Source organism: Bubalus bubalis, chromosome 11, assembly GCF_019923935.1.
Source record: "Bubalus bubalis isolate 160015118507 breed Murrah chromosome 11, NDDB_SH_1, whole genome shotgun sequence".
Classification (NCBI taxonomy): Eukaryota; Metazoa; Chordata; class Mammalia; order Artiodactyla; family Bovidae; genus Bubalus; species Bubalus bubalis.
Window position 1 is genome coordinate 95,782,894 of NC_059167.1, and position 15,535 is coordinate 95,798,428.

The 15,535-nt window shown below is 35.9% G+C and overlaps 1 protein-coding gene across 4 annotated transcripts in view; it reads right to left on the reverse strand.

Annotated features, from left to right (window-relative positions):
* Nucleotides 1–1,120: 1,120 nt before the first annotated feature.
* The window catches only part of POLK (DNA polymerase kappa), a 79,537-nt gene continuing 65,122 nt past the window's right edge, over nucleotides 1,121–15,535 (reverse strand). For 2 of the 4 annotated variants that reach the window (XM_006074033.4, XM_006074035.4), the window contains exons 8-15: nucleotides 14,809–14,933; nucleotides 13,641–13,807; nucleotides 11,462–11,494; nucleotides 7,421–7,517; nucleotides 6,177–6,348; nucleotides 3,480–4,439; nucleotides 2,886–2,928; nucleotides 1,121–2,653 (exon numbers count right to left, since the gene is read on the reverse strand). In XM_006074033.4, the coding sequence (XP_006074095.2) occupies nucleotides 2,569–2,653; nucleotides 2,886–2,928; nucleotides 3,480–4,439; nucleotides 6,177–6,348; nucleotides 7,421–7,517; nucleotides 11,462–11,494; nucleotides 13,641–13,807; nucleotides 14,809–14,933 (1,682 nt within the window). In that variant the 3' untranslated portion in view covers nucleotides 1,121–2,568. The remainder of the gene's footprint in view (nucleotides 2,654–2,885; nucleotides 2,929–3,479; nucleotides 4,440–6,176; nucleotides 6,349–7,420; nucleotides 7,518–11,461; nucleotides 11,495–13,640; nucleotides 13,808–14,808; nucleotides 14,934–15,535) is intronic. The other 2 variants (XM_006074034.4, XM_044925477.2) reach the window with 2 other exon arrangements.

The window sequence follows — 15,535 nt, forward strand, 5'->3', positions numbered from 1 at the left end:
TCATATCAGAAAGCTATATGAGAGAAAGCTATATGAGAGAATAAATACCCAACCTCACCTTTTTTCCTTGAAACCTTCTGCAGTGGCTTCTTGCTGCCATGATGCCTCATTGGACATAGCGCAGAATGAAGGGCACAGAATATAAGTCAGGAGGGCAAATGGAAGATAACCGGCATATATACAGGAGTGCATATATACAAATCGAGTATACACATCTTCAGAGTTGCTAAAGAAGGGCCGACTGTTTTCCAAAGAGGTTGTTTTCAAAGTAAGAGTTCATAGGGACTTCCCTGGTGGTCTAGCGGCTAAGACTCCGAGCTCCTAACACAGCGGGCCTGGGTTCCCTCTCTGGTCAGGGAACTAGATCCTACACGCCGCTTGCAGCAAATAAAGATTCCACATGCTGCAACGAAGATTGAGATCCTGAGTGCTGCAACTAAGACCTGGCACAGCCATATAAAGAATTAAATTTCTTTCTTTCTTTTTTTTTTTTAAGGAGTTCATATTGCTCCACATCATCACCAAAACAATATCATTAGATCCTTTCATTCTTATGAATCTGGGAGAGATGTTATAATATCTCTTTGAGGTTTTTTTCCCATTTCCCCATTACTAAAATGGCTGAGGATGTTTTCATGTTTCTTGGACACCTGGATTTCTATGTAAAGTGCCACTTAAAGGCTTTTGACCAAATTTCTATTGGTTGTCTTTTTCTTACTGATTCATAGGAATCATTTGTGTATTCTGGATTATATACATTCTGGATACTAGTAATCTGTAAATTATGTGTGTTGCAAATGTGTTCTCCCAAGTGGCTCCCTATATTGTCACCCTTCACATAGGTAAGATTACAGGTGCTTATTCTTTGTGGTTTTGTTGTGTTTTTTTAATGTCCCCCAAACAAAATTATAATAAAATGAGTTGGATTATTAGATAAAACAGAAAAGGATGTGGAGAAAATTCTGGGCAAAGAAAATAAGACTGAAAGTAACAGAGGTAGAAAAAGAGTTGAAAAGTAAGGAAACCATTTCTATTGCTAAAAAATTAAACATTTAAAGTTTCATTTTAAATTTTTATTAAATATTACTAAATGATAACATTTCATTAAATGAATAATCTAAATGAAAATAATTTAGTATTTACTCTAATGTTGAAAAATCAATAAAAATAAACTTAAAATAGAAAAGAATATGGTGTTATTTACTTTTCAATACATTAAATCAGTGCTTCATTGAGCTTAATTTTGTAGAGAATGTAAGCAAATCACATGATCAAGAATTGCAGTTCTATAACTAGATATTCATCATAGCATATAATAATATTAGGCATGAAATTGGTATTCTAATAAACCCTAAGCCTAATTTTAAACTATCTAGTTATTTAAAGTCAAATTACCACTTTGGCCAAAGGTTGTGTGAGATCCTAATTTACACTATTCCTAAAACATTATGTCCTTACACAATTAGGTAATGAGCTATAAAATATGAAAAGAAGAAACAAAAATATGAGAATAAAAGATTCAGTTCCTTAAAGCAGTAATAGACAATGGGTCCCATTTGCATGTTTCTATTAAATAATTGTTTTGTTTTTCATAAAAACTCTTGATACCATGAAAGCATTTGGAGCAACTACTTAAGCTAACAATTGTTAAGCTGTCTTCTTTCAAGAATATTAATAAAAACATGATAGAAATAGAACTAAGATAAATGAGGTGTTTTAAAACACATTAATCTTTTGAATTGCACATTCTTCTCTAGAAGATCATGATAAAAATAGAGTGTACAATTTATTCTTTTTTTTATAGATCTGTGTAAAGTACAAATACAACTGCCAAGAAATGAAATATTGCCATTTAAAAGTCCTAGATAAGAAAATAATGACCTTCAATCTTAAATATTTTTTAAAGTGAATAAGTGCTTATTCATTGGACAAAGAAATTTTAAATTAAAAAAATAAAATGAATAATCATATTTTAAACAAAAGTTCTTTTAACACAGAAAATAACACTGTGATATTATTTTCCTGAAGGTAACAAAAGCATGCAGGCTAACTCTGCTAAGCCAATACTCTTCATAGAACTTATGATAAATACTAGTAACGAATTCTCATGAGGTAGCTGAAGATACTAGGAGCTAAAAATAATTATTCAAAGTTGTAGAAGATACTAAGATCAAGCAGAGCATCCAGTGCCAACAAAGTGGTTAAGTGCTAAAAAATTCTTATGCTCTGATAGTTTTATCTGAACCTCTGAAAGCCCTTATAAATATATATGTTTTTATATTCACTATAAAACATAATAAAGAAACCACTTCCTGATCTCATTCCCAACTTTTCATTTTAAAATTATCTCTAACAGAATTATCTAACTGAAGTATAACTGAAAGTGAAATTCTCATTGTTATCAAAAGAAGTATACAGAAGTAAATTAGTATATATTCCAAATTTATACAAAGGGATTATTGTACTTGCTTTTCACTAAATGAATCTGTAAGCTTGACACAGGGAAGAATACATTCAGTTATTATAAAATAACAAGTTTCAATCAAAAATTGATAAAATGTTCAACATTCATTTAAAAAATACATCAAGAGTATGTCTGGGATTGTTTGGTTTTGTTTTCTTTGATGCTGAGTACTTTGTCATCAATCCTGGCCTGGAATAAAACAGAACATGTGATTAATAATATGCATGAAGAAGAACAATAACAACAACAGAAAAGCACAAAATTAAACGCATGAAGAGATTTTTAAAATTGCTTATGCAAATAATTGATTTTAAAACTTTTACTATTGATTTATAAAAGCAAATTTTAATATTTCCTAAAAATCAGGCTCAAAATATAACAATTTCATGGCTAGCTTTATTAAAACTCAAATTAGCCATACCTTTTTGCTTTGTTTCCAGTCTTCTGCACTTTGCCTGAGTTATCTTTAGAGGGAAGATAATGCATAATGAATAACATGAAATAGTAAAAACGGTTTCTAAAGATTTAAAGAGTTAGTTAACTGATTAAAGATAATAAAAATCTCTTTAGGACTACATAGTGTGAATTTATAAATAATTTCTTTGTAATTTACTTATTTCATTAGTATTGCAGCTAATTTGGAAGCTGGGTCAGAGTTAGAACTACCAGAAAACAAGTTAAAGAGGCTTTCTGGCCATATAATTACAGTTAATTTACCACTGTGCCTTGGCAAACGTTCTCTGAAGGAGTTTCTTTTTGGATCAGATCACTCAGTTCCCTAAACCTTTAAGTTCACTCTGTGCTAAGTCAAGCCTAAACCAAAGATTTCCCCAAATTTCAAATCTAATGGCTTCAGCTAATTTCTAGCCCATGGTAAGGTAACTAACATTTTCCTAAGTGGCAACATACACAAACTATCCCTTTAAAGGTATATGTTTTAGATTTAATAGCAATCTGAATTTTAATAAAACATTTCTAGAAAATCAAGCTCTTTAAAAAAACCCCATAAACTCACCAGTACCTTTGGTGCTTTCTTTGGGTTGGTTACATGGATTAATCTTATCCTTTCTCAGTTCCTGGATGATGCCTTTATTTAAGCAAACATCTACATGCACATTGAATAGGGTAAGATCTGAAGTCTTTTGTTCTAGGTTACAAACAGGACAAACCAGGACTTGGTCACTGATTACTTCATATGAATTAGGTTGGGGGGATTCTTGCCTTCTTAATGACCCAACATCTTCATTTTCCAATGAAACAGTACAAGAATTCTGAGGACAGTGTTCCATATTAAATGATTTGCTTGAAAGACCAGAACATTCCTCTTCACTGGGCTTATTACTTAAAGCACTTATATCTTCTATATTTGATGGTTTACTGGTAGTCTCTACCAGCTCTACAGGATCTACTGATGTGATCTCTGTATTCTTCTGGTGGGTTTCATAACCCTGCTTCTCACAGAGAGAAACAGAATCACATACATTTTCTTTCTTGTTTACTTCTGTAGAGGCAGCGTGTGAACACGAGGACATTTTGGAGTTTCCACTGATGGAAGGTCCATCAAGACATGCATCTACATGTTTATTAAAGGCTTCCAGACTGATGCTTCCTTGCTCCCTAAAGCAAACAGGACAGGTAAATGTCTGACAGCTATGTGATTTCTCCACTGTTTCTAAATTCTCACTCATCTTCTTGTTTAAAACTTGGAATGACTGTGATGTTTGCAAACTTTGTTTATTTACGGTTTCACATGTAAATGTGTCTTGGGGGCTCGCTTGCCTTTCAGATCGTTTTTTATCAAAGAAACTCTTCTTATGAGACATTTGTGCAGGTTTTAGAAACTGATCTTTGTCAGTTTTCTCTAGTATACACCCGGTGGCTGAAAGGGCTTGGTTTCCAGGCTGTAAGAAGCCAATAATGCTCCTTTGTTGGTGTTTCTTCTCCTCTTCATTGGGAAAACCAGAGAGCCGCACCCCTAAATTAAACCAACCAGAATTAATCCACTTCCAATTCAACAAAACCAACTCAACCGTAAAGCATAAAGACATTTTGCGTAACAGTACTGCGACACTTATTAAAAAGCCTGTTTAGCCAAAAATAATAAGCAACACTGCATATTCTCTCAATTAGATACTTTTCCAAAGGTGGCATTATGAATACAAATTTACTCTCTTTATAATGCTGGGTATACTAAATAGTAAGTATCTATTGGAGTTAGCATTAATGGAAAGACCTTAGATACATATATAGGTCTTTCCGTTAATATCTGACTCACGATACCATTAAATACCGAGTAACTAATTGGAGTCAATTGCATTGATTCTTTAGCTCCTTTTTTGCAATAGGCTCTATTTTTTAGAATGATTTTAGGTTCTCAGCAAAGCTGAGTAGAAAGGACAGAGAGTTCTCATATATACTCTGCATCCACACATGCACAAACTCTTCCACGATCGACATCCTCCACCAGAGTGGAACAGCTGTTACAACCCATGAACCTACACTGACATGACGTCATTATTCATAGTCCACAGTTTGCATCACGGTTCACTCTTGGTGTTGTACAGTCTGGATTTTAACAAAGGTTTAAGGACATGTGTCCACCATTATAGCATACAGAATAGTTTCTCTGCCCTAGAAATTCTCTGTGCTCTGCCTATTCCTCCCTCCCCCCACCCTTGACAACCATTGATCTTTTCAGATCTCTACCATTTTGCTTTATCCAGAATTTCCTGTATTGGAATCATACAGTATTGTAGCCTTTTCACATTGGTTCTTTAAGTTAAAAATATACATCTAAGTTTCCTCCATGTCTTTTCATCATTTGACAGCTCATTACCTTTCCTTTCTTCTCCCCCATCCTCTATCCCAATAGATTGCTTCTTTTCTGTGCTGAATAATATTCTGTTGTCTGGATGTACCACAATTTCCATTCACCTACTATTGGAAGACATCTTGGTTGCTTCCAAGTTTTGGTAATTATAAATAAAGCTGCTATTAACATCTACTCTTTAGCTCTTTTAGTTAACATACTATACTCAAATTGACTTCCATGTGTGCTATCTTTCAGATGTGAAAGTATGGCTGATGACCCCCATTCTTAACAGTAAACCTGGCATCTGAGTGCTTATCCCTAAACATTCTCTCCCTTGTTCACTTTGGAAACGTGGTTTGTCTTTTTTACCCCATGATGGCTAGAAATGTGGTTTTATAGTGCCACAATCCTTTATCTGTAATTCTGAAATCTAAAAGCTCTGAAAATTGTCAGCAACAAATGGTAACTGATGACAAGATTGATGTGAAGCTATTTAGAGTCTTTACAACTCAGTGTGAATATTTTTTGTTTTGCTACAGAAATAATAAAATGTTTGATCATAAAGTGCTGCCTCAGATCCCAAAAGAGTATTACACAATATACTCAACATGTACTGAATTTGCTTTCTAAAATTTGAAGTTTAAAATTTTGAAAAATGCCTAACCCCAAGGATTTCAGTAAGTATTGAAGGAAAATAATGACTCTAACTGATTCTTACAGGAATTAAACTAGTGATCATGGCTTCACATGCATCAGGTTCTAAGTATCAAGAAAAATGAAAGTAAAAGAAATATAACTCCCTGAATGGGTTCAAGAAATAAAACGGAGGTGAGACTATTTCTCAAATTGACTCTTTGGAAATGTCTTGCAGATTTTAAGGAAAAACAGTAAAAGTTATACCCATAAGTCTTAATCTCAAGGGTTGTGGAAAATCAGCATCAATTTCTGTTCTTAGCAGTTCTTTAGCTATAACAAATATTTCTTCTGCAGTTGAAACAACAGTTGAAACTGTAGAGGCACGAGTTTTTACTTCAAAATTCACATTCTTTAGCTTAATGGTAACAGTTCTACCCTGTAACAAACAGAATACATTATTTTATATAGCTCTTTTAACTTCTAGAAAAAAGTTTTTTACATGTTAGAAAAATTCAGAAAGGTCTCTAATGTACAGAGAGTATGAAAGTATAATCAATTATTTATAAAACATGGTAATGAATATAGTCATAAAGAATAAGTAAAATCCATAAGTAATCTAAAAATCCCATTTTCCTCCCCAACTGATTTTTTGTGAAAGACTTTTATATAAAGGGCAAAGTTAACTGGTCATTTTTGTTAACTTTATTCTGTACTGTAGAAATGTACACTATGATAATATAAGATGTTAATAATGAGGGAAACTGGGTATACTGGAAGTCTCTATATTTTCTTTGTAACTATTTTATAAATCTGAAATGATTCTAAAATTAAAAGTTTATTTAAAGTTTTTTTAAAAAGAACTCTTTTTATATTTAAGGTATAATAGAGAAGAATTATAAGAAAATATTCATTAGATGGCCCTTTCTTTGCAATAACTTTTTAATGCTTTTGTATTACACTTTGTAATAACTCCACCTCTGTTTTGAGAGTGTTGGAAAAATATTAAACATAGGTTGTTGTGAGTGAAGATTATAAAACACAAAGTTCAAAGACTTCCAGGTTTTGTTCTCAATGTATTAAGCAACCTGGATTAAGGCCTTGAAACAAAATGCCTGTTCCACAAGGTCACTGTCTACCTGACAATGACATTAAAGGATAATTGGAAAGGCATTTAAAAAAGTACAGTTCTAGAGAAATCCTTCTCTTTGCCTTATTGTTTACTGCCAATATAACTCTGATTTTGAACTTATTCAAATGTACTCCCAACGTAATATAAACTCCTCTGGAAATATATTGGAGTCACTCCAGGCTTGTAAGTTGCTCCTCATAAAATGATCTCATCACAGGTTTCAGATAAGGGTTAGAATTCAATTTGTCTCTACTGAGGATAAGAACTCTTTTGATATATCCCAATTTGTTTTTAAATGCAAAATCTAACTCTCAGTTTAAGGTTGCTTTTTATTATTAAAAATTTAGAAAACTAAGAATACCACATAAAAATGAAGTACCTTAAGTCCTTTTTTCTGTAGATCTTGAGCAAGTTCACTGCAAAGCTCTTGGCACAAGCTGTACTGTTCTTCTGCTTTACTTATCTCACTGAATGTCCTACAAAGAGAAGAATGATTTGGGTGCACAAAGTAAACTACAATTCAGGATAATTTAGAAATGATACACTACATGTAAATGGCCTAGCATTAAGATATATTTTCTATAGTACTGAATAAAGTTTTCAGATGTACTAAGATATAATTAAGTAAAAATATTCAAGATCTTCCTAAATAATGGGAGATTATTTATAGCTAAACTGATTAGTAAACGTACATTTGTTCTCGAAAATATTTTTTAAAAGATGATTGAAGTCACCAACATATAAGGATAATGCCCCAAGAACTTACAAAACATTAGGATATATTGGTATACAGACTGTTACAGAGGACTGTCTTAAGAAAGTACAAATGAGAACATCATTCCAATTATTGCATGAATATTGTCTGAAGAGAATTATCTTCAAGTAGATTTTACGGGGTTGGTTCATGGCCCCTATATAAAGTTGTTTAATAGACAATTGGAAATGAGCTGGTAAGATTAAATGTAGAACTTGTGAGTTCATTTGCATAAGGGTGTTGAAGGTCATATTAACGAAAAAGAGGAAGACACTAAAGAGAGAGCAGCATAACCAGTAAAAAACCCTGAGCAAATCCTGAAGAGTCATTCAGTGAAAAGTGCCCCTTCTAACCCAGTTGCCGACAGCAACTCAGTTCTCCTTCCCAGCGGCAACCAACACTGCCAGCTTCCTATTTATTATTCATCTAGAATACTGTGTGCATAGAAAAAGTATGTTATACTTGTATAACAGAGAAGGCAATGGCACCCCACTCCAGTACTCTTGCCTGGAAAATTCCATGGACAGAGGAGCCTGGTAGGCTGCAGTCCATGGGGTCACTAGGAGTCGGACACGACCGAGTGACTTCACTTTCACTTTTCACTTTCCTGCATCGGAGAAGGAAATGGCAACCCACTCCAGTGTTCTTGCCTGGAGAATCCCAGGGACGGGGGAGCCTGGTGGGCTGCCGTCTCTGGGGTTGCACAGAGTCGGACACGACTGAAGCGACTTAGCAGCAGTAGCCACAGCAGCATACTTTTATAAACGAGCAAACGCTTCCCCTATATAAATAGTAAAACATCAGACATTGTTTACCACTTTACTTTTCTCATTCATCCTGGTGGGTTCCCTATAAGTAAATAATTTCCTCATTTTTATATGGCAGCTGTGCTGTGCTGTGCTTAGTTGCTCAGTCGTGTCCAACTCTTTGTGACCCCATGGACTGCAGCCCACCAGGCTCCTCTGTCCATGGGATTCTCCAGGCGAATACTGGAGTGGGTTGCCATGCCCTCCTCCAGGGGATCTTCCTGACCCTAGGATCGAACCCAGGTTTCCTGCATTGCAGGCAGATTCTTTACCAGCTGAGCCATCAGGGAAGCCCAAGAATACTGGAGTGGGTAGCCTATCCCTTCTCCAGGGGATCTTCCCGACCCAGGAATTGAACCGGGGTCTCCTGCATTGCAGGTAGATTCTTTACCAGCTGAGCTACCAGGGAAGCCCTTTATATGGCAGCATGATATCCTAATTTAAATATGTAAGATCATTTAACCAATCCTCTATTTGTAGAAACTTAGGTTATTTCCAACCTTTTGCTATTATAAAAAAATGCAATTCACAACTTCATACACATGTAAAATGACATGTGGTGACATCTGTGGAATGAATCTCTAGATAAAGAGAACAGTGGGATCAAAGTACATGAGTATCTATATCTTGTAGACAAAATCACTTGCTCCCTGTGGCAGGCAAAATAATGGTCCCAAAAGATGTCTAAATCCTAATCTCTCAGAATCTAGTACTTTACATGGTGAAAGGGATTTTACACAAATTAAAATGGGGGTAATGATCCTCGATTATCTAGGTAGGTTCAGTGTAATCCCTAGGTTCCTTATGAGGCAGGAGGGTAAGAGTCAAAGAAAGACAAAATGTGGGATCTGAAGATGGAGAACGGTGCCGTGAGCCAAAGAATGCAAGTGGCCTCTAGAAGCTGTTAGTAAGGAAATGGATTCTGCTCTGGAGCCTCTAGAGGGAATGCAACCCTGCTGACACTTTAATTTTAGGACTTCTGACCTTCATAACCACTAATTAGAAACTAGCACACTCTCCTTTAGAGTTTAATACCTTTTTCACTCACATAGTTTTGCCAATGGAGTGTGTATCTTTGCCAACTTGATTAATGAAAAACGCTATCTCAGATAATTTTTAATCTGTATTTCTTAAATAAGAGACTGGGATTATTTTCACATGTTTGTAAAGCTATTTGTACCTTCTCTTCCATTAACTAATTGGATCTCTGTTCATTTTTTCCTATTGGTTTGCTGCCCCTTTCTTAAGAAATAGTAATATTAGTTAATATTCTTGTACAGCAAGCAATGTTCTCAATAACAAAATAGAAGACAAAATAGGAGGAAAAAAATCATTAAATAGGAAATAAGACAATGCTATCTCACATTTGAATGCTTTTCCCCCTCTTTTCCTTTGGCTGCATGTGTGCGTGCACGTGTGCTAAGTAGCTTCTGTCTGTCTCTTAGTGACCCAATGGACTGCAGCCTGCCAGCTCCTTTGTCCATAGGATTCTCCAGGCAAGAATACTGGAGTGGGTTGCCATGCCTTCTTCCAGGGAATCTTCCCAACTCGGGGATTGAACTTGTATCTCTTATGTCCTGCAATGCAGGATGATTCTTTACCGCTGAGCCACCAGGGGAGCCCTTTCCTTTGATTGCTCTTATGTAAATCACAGCCTGAAACAGCAATTTTTATCAAGTCATTTACAGAGTGCGTTGTTTTAGAAAAGTTATTCAGTTTTTCTGATCACAAATAATATATGTGCAAAGTGAACACACCCTTACAGCAGGTCCAAGGTTCTTTTTTTTTTGCTGTGCTGTTGCTGTGTGCAGGCTTTATCTCGCTGCAGCCAGTGGGGGCTACGCTCTAGTTGTGGGGTGTGGGCTTCTCACTGTGGTGGCTTCTCTTGCTGTGGAACACAGGCTCCGGGCACTCAGGCTTCAGTAGTTGGCTTCTCTTGCTGTGGAACACAGGCTCCGGGCACTCAGGCTTCAGTAGTTGGCTTCTCTTGCTGTGGAACACAGGCTCCGGGCACTCAGGCTTCAGTAGTTGGCTTCTCTTGCTGTGGAACACAGGCTCTGGGCACTCAGGCTTCAGTAGTTGGCTTCTCTTGCTGTGGAACACAGGCTCCGGGCACTCAGGCTTCAGTAGTTGGCTTCTCTTGCTGTGGAACACAGGCTCCGGGCACTCAGGCTTCAGTAGTTGCTCCGGGCTTGTCTGCTCTGTGGCATGGGGGATATTAGCTCCCCCAGCAAAGGATGGAACCCATATCCCCTGCACTGGCAGGCAGACCCTTAACCACTGGGCCACCAGAGATGTCTCGGTCCGAGGTTCTTAAATGTCTTAGTGGAACTTGAGGAGATAAGTGAGAGACTTCTCAGACAATGACATATATCCCAAGAAAATAAGGTTCCATCAAGATTTCATCTGACTTCCAAACAGGATTGTAAACCACTGAATGAGATCACCTCTAAGCTCTCGTTCATCAGGATCTTACTATTTGGTGCCTTCAGTCATTTACCAGTATTTGAAGAACTTCAGGAAGAACTTCCATTATCATATCTTAAATTAACTACTGAGTATTATTTTTCTTATAAACAAACCTAGAAATTTAGATTTGGAATCCTAAAATTCTTGGTTTTCATTGAATAGGAACAAAACTAACATTAAAAAAAAAACTGCAGTTAAATTTTTTTTTTCCCCATTGACAGCATAGCAAGCAAAGATAATAAAGCATTGTACTAGAATATTTACTTTAGGGGTGTCAACTGCTGAAAATTGTTATCTGGTTTACAAATAGATTTTTAAAATTTCAGTGATATTTTATTAAAAATTAGTTTAAAATTATACAAATTATGAATAATTAGTAATAAAACATTACCTCTCAACACTCATGCTTTTCCTCTCTCCATCCCTTGAAATGACAAAAATAAAAAGACTTTTATTTGCTTTCCAAACAACACTGAGTTCCTTTTAGTCAACCAAAATGATTTAAGATCAGCTACCCTTTAGAGATCTCAATAATATTTTGGATTAAAAGTTATACATCATTAAATACAGTGAATTTTTTAATCTAAAAACTATCACCAAAGAATGTAGATAGATAAGCTAATAGAATTACATGCGTGACGGATCAAGTCTATATCTATCAAAGAACACATCTTCAAACAAGATATTATAAATTGTTTCTATTAAAAATTTGAATATCAAAACTCACAACTGATAAAATCAACAGAATGTGGTAGCATAATGGCTTTCAGTTATAAGATATAACTGAATTTTAAACAGTTTGATTATCTAGTTTCTGGCCTAGGACACATCAATACTAGCCTGTTTATTACTTATACCACTCTGTAGAAGCTCAGTCAAAATGTGGTCTATGGCAATAGGGTGATGACTGGGGATCTGAACCTTCTAGTTAGGTTGGATTCTAGCTGTTCTGACAGGACTAGTTAAAAGCAAAAAGCTGAAATGACACATAGATTATTCATTTTCCAAATATTTCATAAACCAATTACGAATTGAGTACTGTTCTAGGCCTTGGAGATACAATAATGAACAAAACAGACCAAGTGACCGCCTTTAAGAAACTTCTATCTTGGTGGAGGCAGACAAACACAAAAATAAATAGAGAACAGATTAGAAAGTAAGAAGCACAAGAGATTAAAAAAATACAGCAAATTAGGAAAACAGAGAATGTGGATAGAAAGGAAGTAGGTTTGCTATTTTATATTATTAAAAATTACCCATGAGTTTCACTTAAAAGCATTATCTACATCTCTACCACTGGTGCTCTGTTATATTCAAAACTATATTGTTTTCAAGCACTATGGAAATAAAAAGAGGGTAATTTTTGGAATAAAGAAGACAGTTTTATTTCCAAAATCTTCAAATACTGGGTTATTTATAGTACTGTGATGTCCTTCTCTTATCTTTCATTACATCCACTCAGGATCAAAGTCAGCTACCTGGATTCGAAAGAATGACAGGCACAGAAAGATGAGAAAAGCAACAGCATAGGCCTTGCAATCTCTAAAGATTTAACAGATTTAACTGATTAATCAAACATTTTATACACCTCCTCAGTAGTCTTTTAGTTTCAGTTCAGTCGCTCAGCCATGTCCGACTCTTTGTGACCCCATGGACTGCAGCACGCCAGGCCTCCCTGTCCATCACCAGCTCCTGGAGTTCATGGTGATGCCATCCAGCCATCTCATCCTCTGTTGTCCCCTTCTCCCGCCTTCAGGGTCTTTTAGTTTAGTTTAGTGTTAATTCTCATTCTTGTTTAGTGCCTTCTTTTCACCCACCCTAAACAGTGTACCCTTTTAGCTCTGGGATTCTTCTTTTTAAGACCAGGAGGAAAGAGCAGCAGGGAGAAAACACGGGGCTTCTCCTCTAGTTGTTTCCTCTTCTCCGAGGTCTTTCCTGGCTGGCCCCTTCAGACCCCTGCCGCTGGAGGACTACAGCCAGCACCAGCTCTTACCCTCTCAAGTCAGTTTCTATGCCCCTACTCTGCCTTACTGTCTTCACTTGGTGACTTTCTTTTTCCCACACTACTCTGCACACTTTATGAAGGCACTATTTCATCTTGTTTACTGCTATTATCCCCAGCGCCTAGAACGGTGCCTAACACAATGTACTCAGTAGAAGAGGAGAAATGCAGGAAGTTCATGAAGGTTTTCAAAGAATCATTACATCTATTTGCTTAAAGAGTGAGTTCTGGAGCATAAGCCATCTTTCCTTCCTCAACAATCCGACTACCAGTATTCTTATGTTCTGAACAAAGAACAAGGCAGGTTCAGAAAAGAAAGCACCCATCGTTCCTCTTACCCATCTATCCAGTTGCTGGAGCCAACAACCTAGGAGGGATTCTTTACTCCTCATTTCCTTTCTCTCATATCCAATCTTTTGACTCTAATTCAAAAATTGTATTCTGAGCTGAGCTAGCCTAAAAGAATTTAAAACATGTTATCCTTCTAGCCTCTATCTCAATGGTGAAAACTGTTATTTCAGCAGACGATAAAGAAAAAGCAGAATGATTATATTATAGGTACAGATACCTTGCCAGGTGTGTTGAACCTAGACCCAGGGAAATATGAAGGAAATGATGCCAAGATGTTTCAGAGAAAAGGAGAGAAAGTAACGCCCTCTGTTGGTACAGTTCTGTACAAGTAATAATTCCAAGTGCCTTTAACATTTTCTCTGTAACTTTTCCTATTCCAGAAACCTAGAAGAGAATCAACATTTATCATTAATACATTTTAAAATTAAGGTAAGAATTGATATTATAATCTCATCATATCTTTTATAACTCATAAAAGGTATAAATAATGTCCTAGTTTCAAAAGTCATGCAAGAAAATGGCTTTAAATTCTTTGTGGCCGTATTTCCTAAACTAGTGTTGCATGGGAATTTAAAACTTTAAATTCCATGGAGTTTTTAAAAAGCATTTATATAAGAGTTTTGTGGTCATATAAATTCAGGCATGGAGAAGGCAATGGCACCCCACTCCAGTACTCTTGCCTGGAAAATACCATGGATGGAGAAGCCTGGTAGGCTGCAGTCCATGGGGTCGCTAAGAGTCGGACACGACTGAGCGACTTCACTTTCCCTTTTCACTTTCCTGCATTGGAGAAGGAAATGGCAACCCACTCCAGTGTTCTTGCCTGGAGAATCCCAGGGATGGGGAAGCCTGGTGGGCTGCAGTCCATGGGGTCGCGAAGAGTCGGACACGACTGAGCGACTTCACTTTCCCTTTTCACTTTCCTGCATTGGAGAAGGAAATGGCAACCCACTCCAGTGTTCTTGCCTGGAGAATCCCAGGGATGGGGAAGCCTGGTGGGCTGCCGTCTATGGGGTCGCACAGAGTCAGCCACGACTGAAGCGACTTAGCAGCAGCAGCAAACTCAGGGAATGGTAGGATAAATGACTTTTTATTCTCTTTTCATTTTTTGAAATCAAAGTTATAGTTGACATACACCATTAGTTTCAGGGTACAACACAGTGATTCAACATTTATATACATTACAAGTCAATCACCACAGTAAGTCTAGTAACCGTCTGTCCCCATAGAGATTATAATATTATTGACTATAGACTCTAGGCTGTTCATTACATGACTTTTTTTTTTTTTAATAACTCCAAGTTTGTACTTCTTAATCCTCTTTAACTATTTCTTCAGAAATCAGAGGGTATTATATAGAGGATACATTTCATATAAAATCTCACCTTTCTAATGGGTAAGTCCTTAATGAAGTCCATTACAGCTTGCCTGTTAGGTAGAATTTGGTATTGTCCGTTTGGTTTATTCTTATCACTGCATACTTTTGCTAACATCGTATTGGGTGCGATGCCTTTAAAGAAGAACACTCTAATGACTCAAAGAACATGATGTGTATAATTTTAAAACATGTGATAACAATACATAAAAAAATTAAATACAAAGATCTGAAATTATGTGGAATGCTACTTTAAAAATAGCATTTGATTACTCTCTATCTCCCCAAGGCTGCTATGGTTTTAGGAAAGGAAACTGTATTAGTTACTGTGGCAGCAGAAATGAGGAATATTTAAATCCCCATGGTATCTTAAAGTTTAATTTTTGAGTTTAAGTGATAATATTAGTTTCCTACTATATTTAGTAGGAATACAGTCTGTCTTATAGAAAAGATTGATAATATAATTTAGGATGAAAGCTTTCTCTTTGAAAAGATCTTTCGTATAGATTACCCACATAAAGAAAAAAAAAATCAAAGATTCTGGTTTCTAGTATATTTGAAACAATGATAATGAAATGTGTGCATACTTTATATGCACACAAAGCAAATTACCACCACTTTTCAGAGGGGTGTTTTATAATTTCTAGGTGTCTTAATGATTAAGATAATTAGAAATAGGTATATTCAAATATAATAAATAGTTTATTTCAATTTTGATACACATCATTCTAAAATTT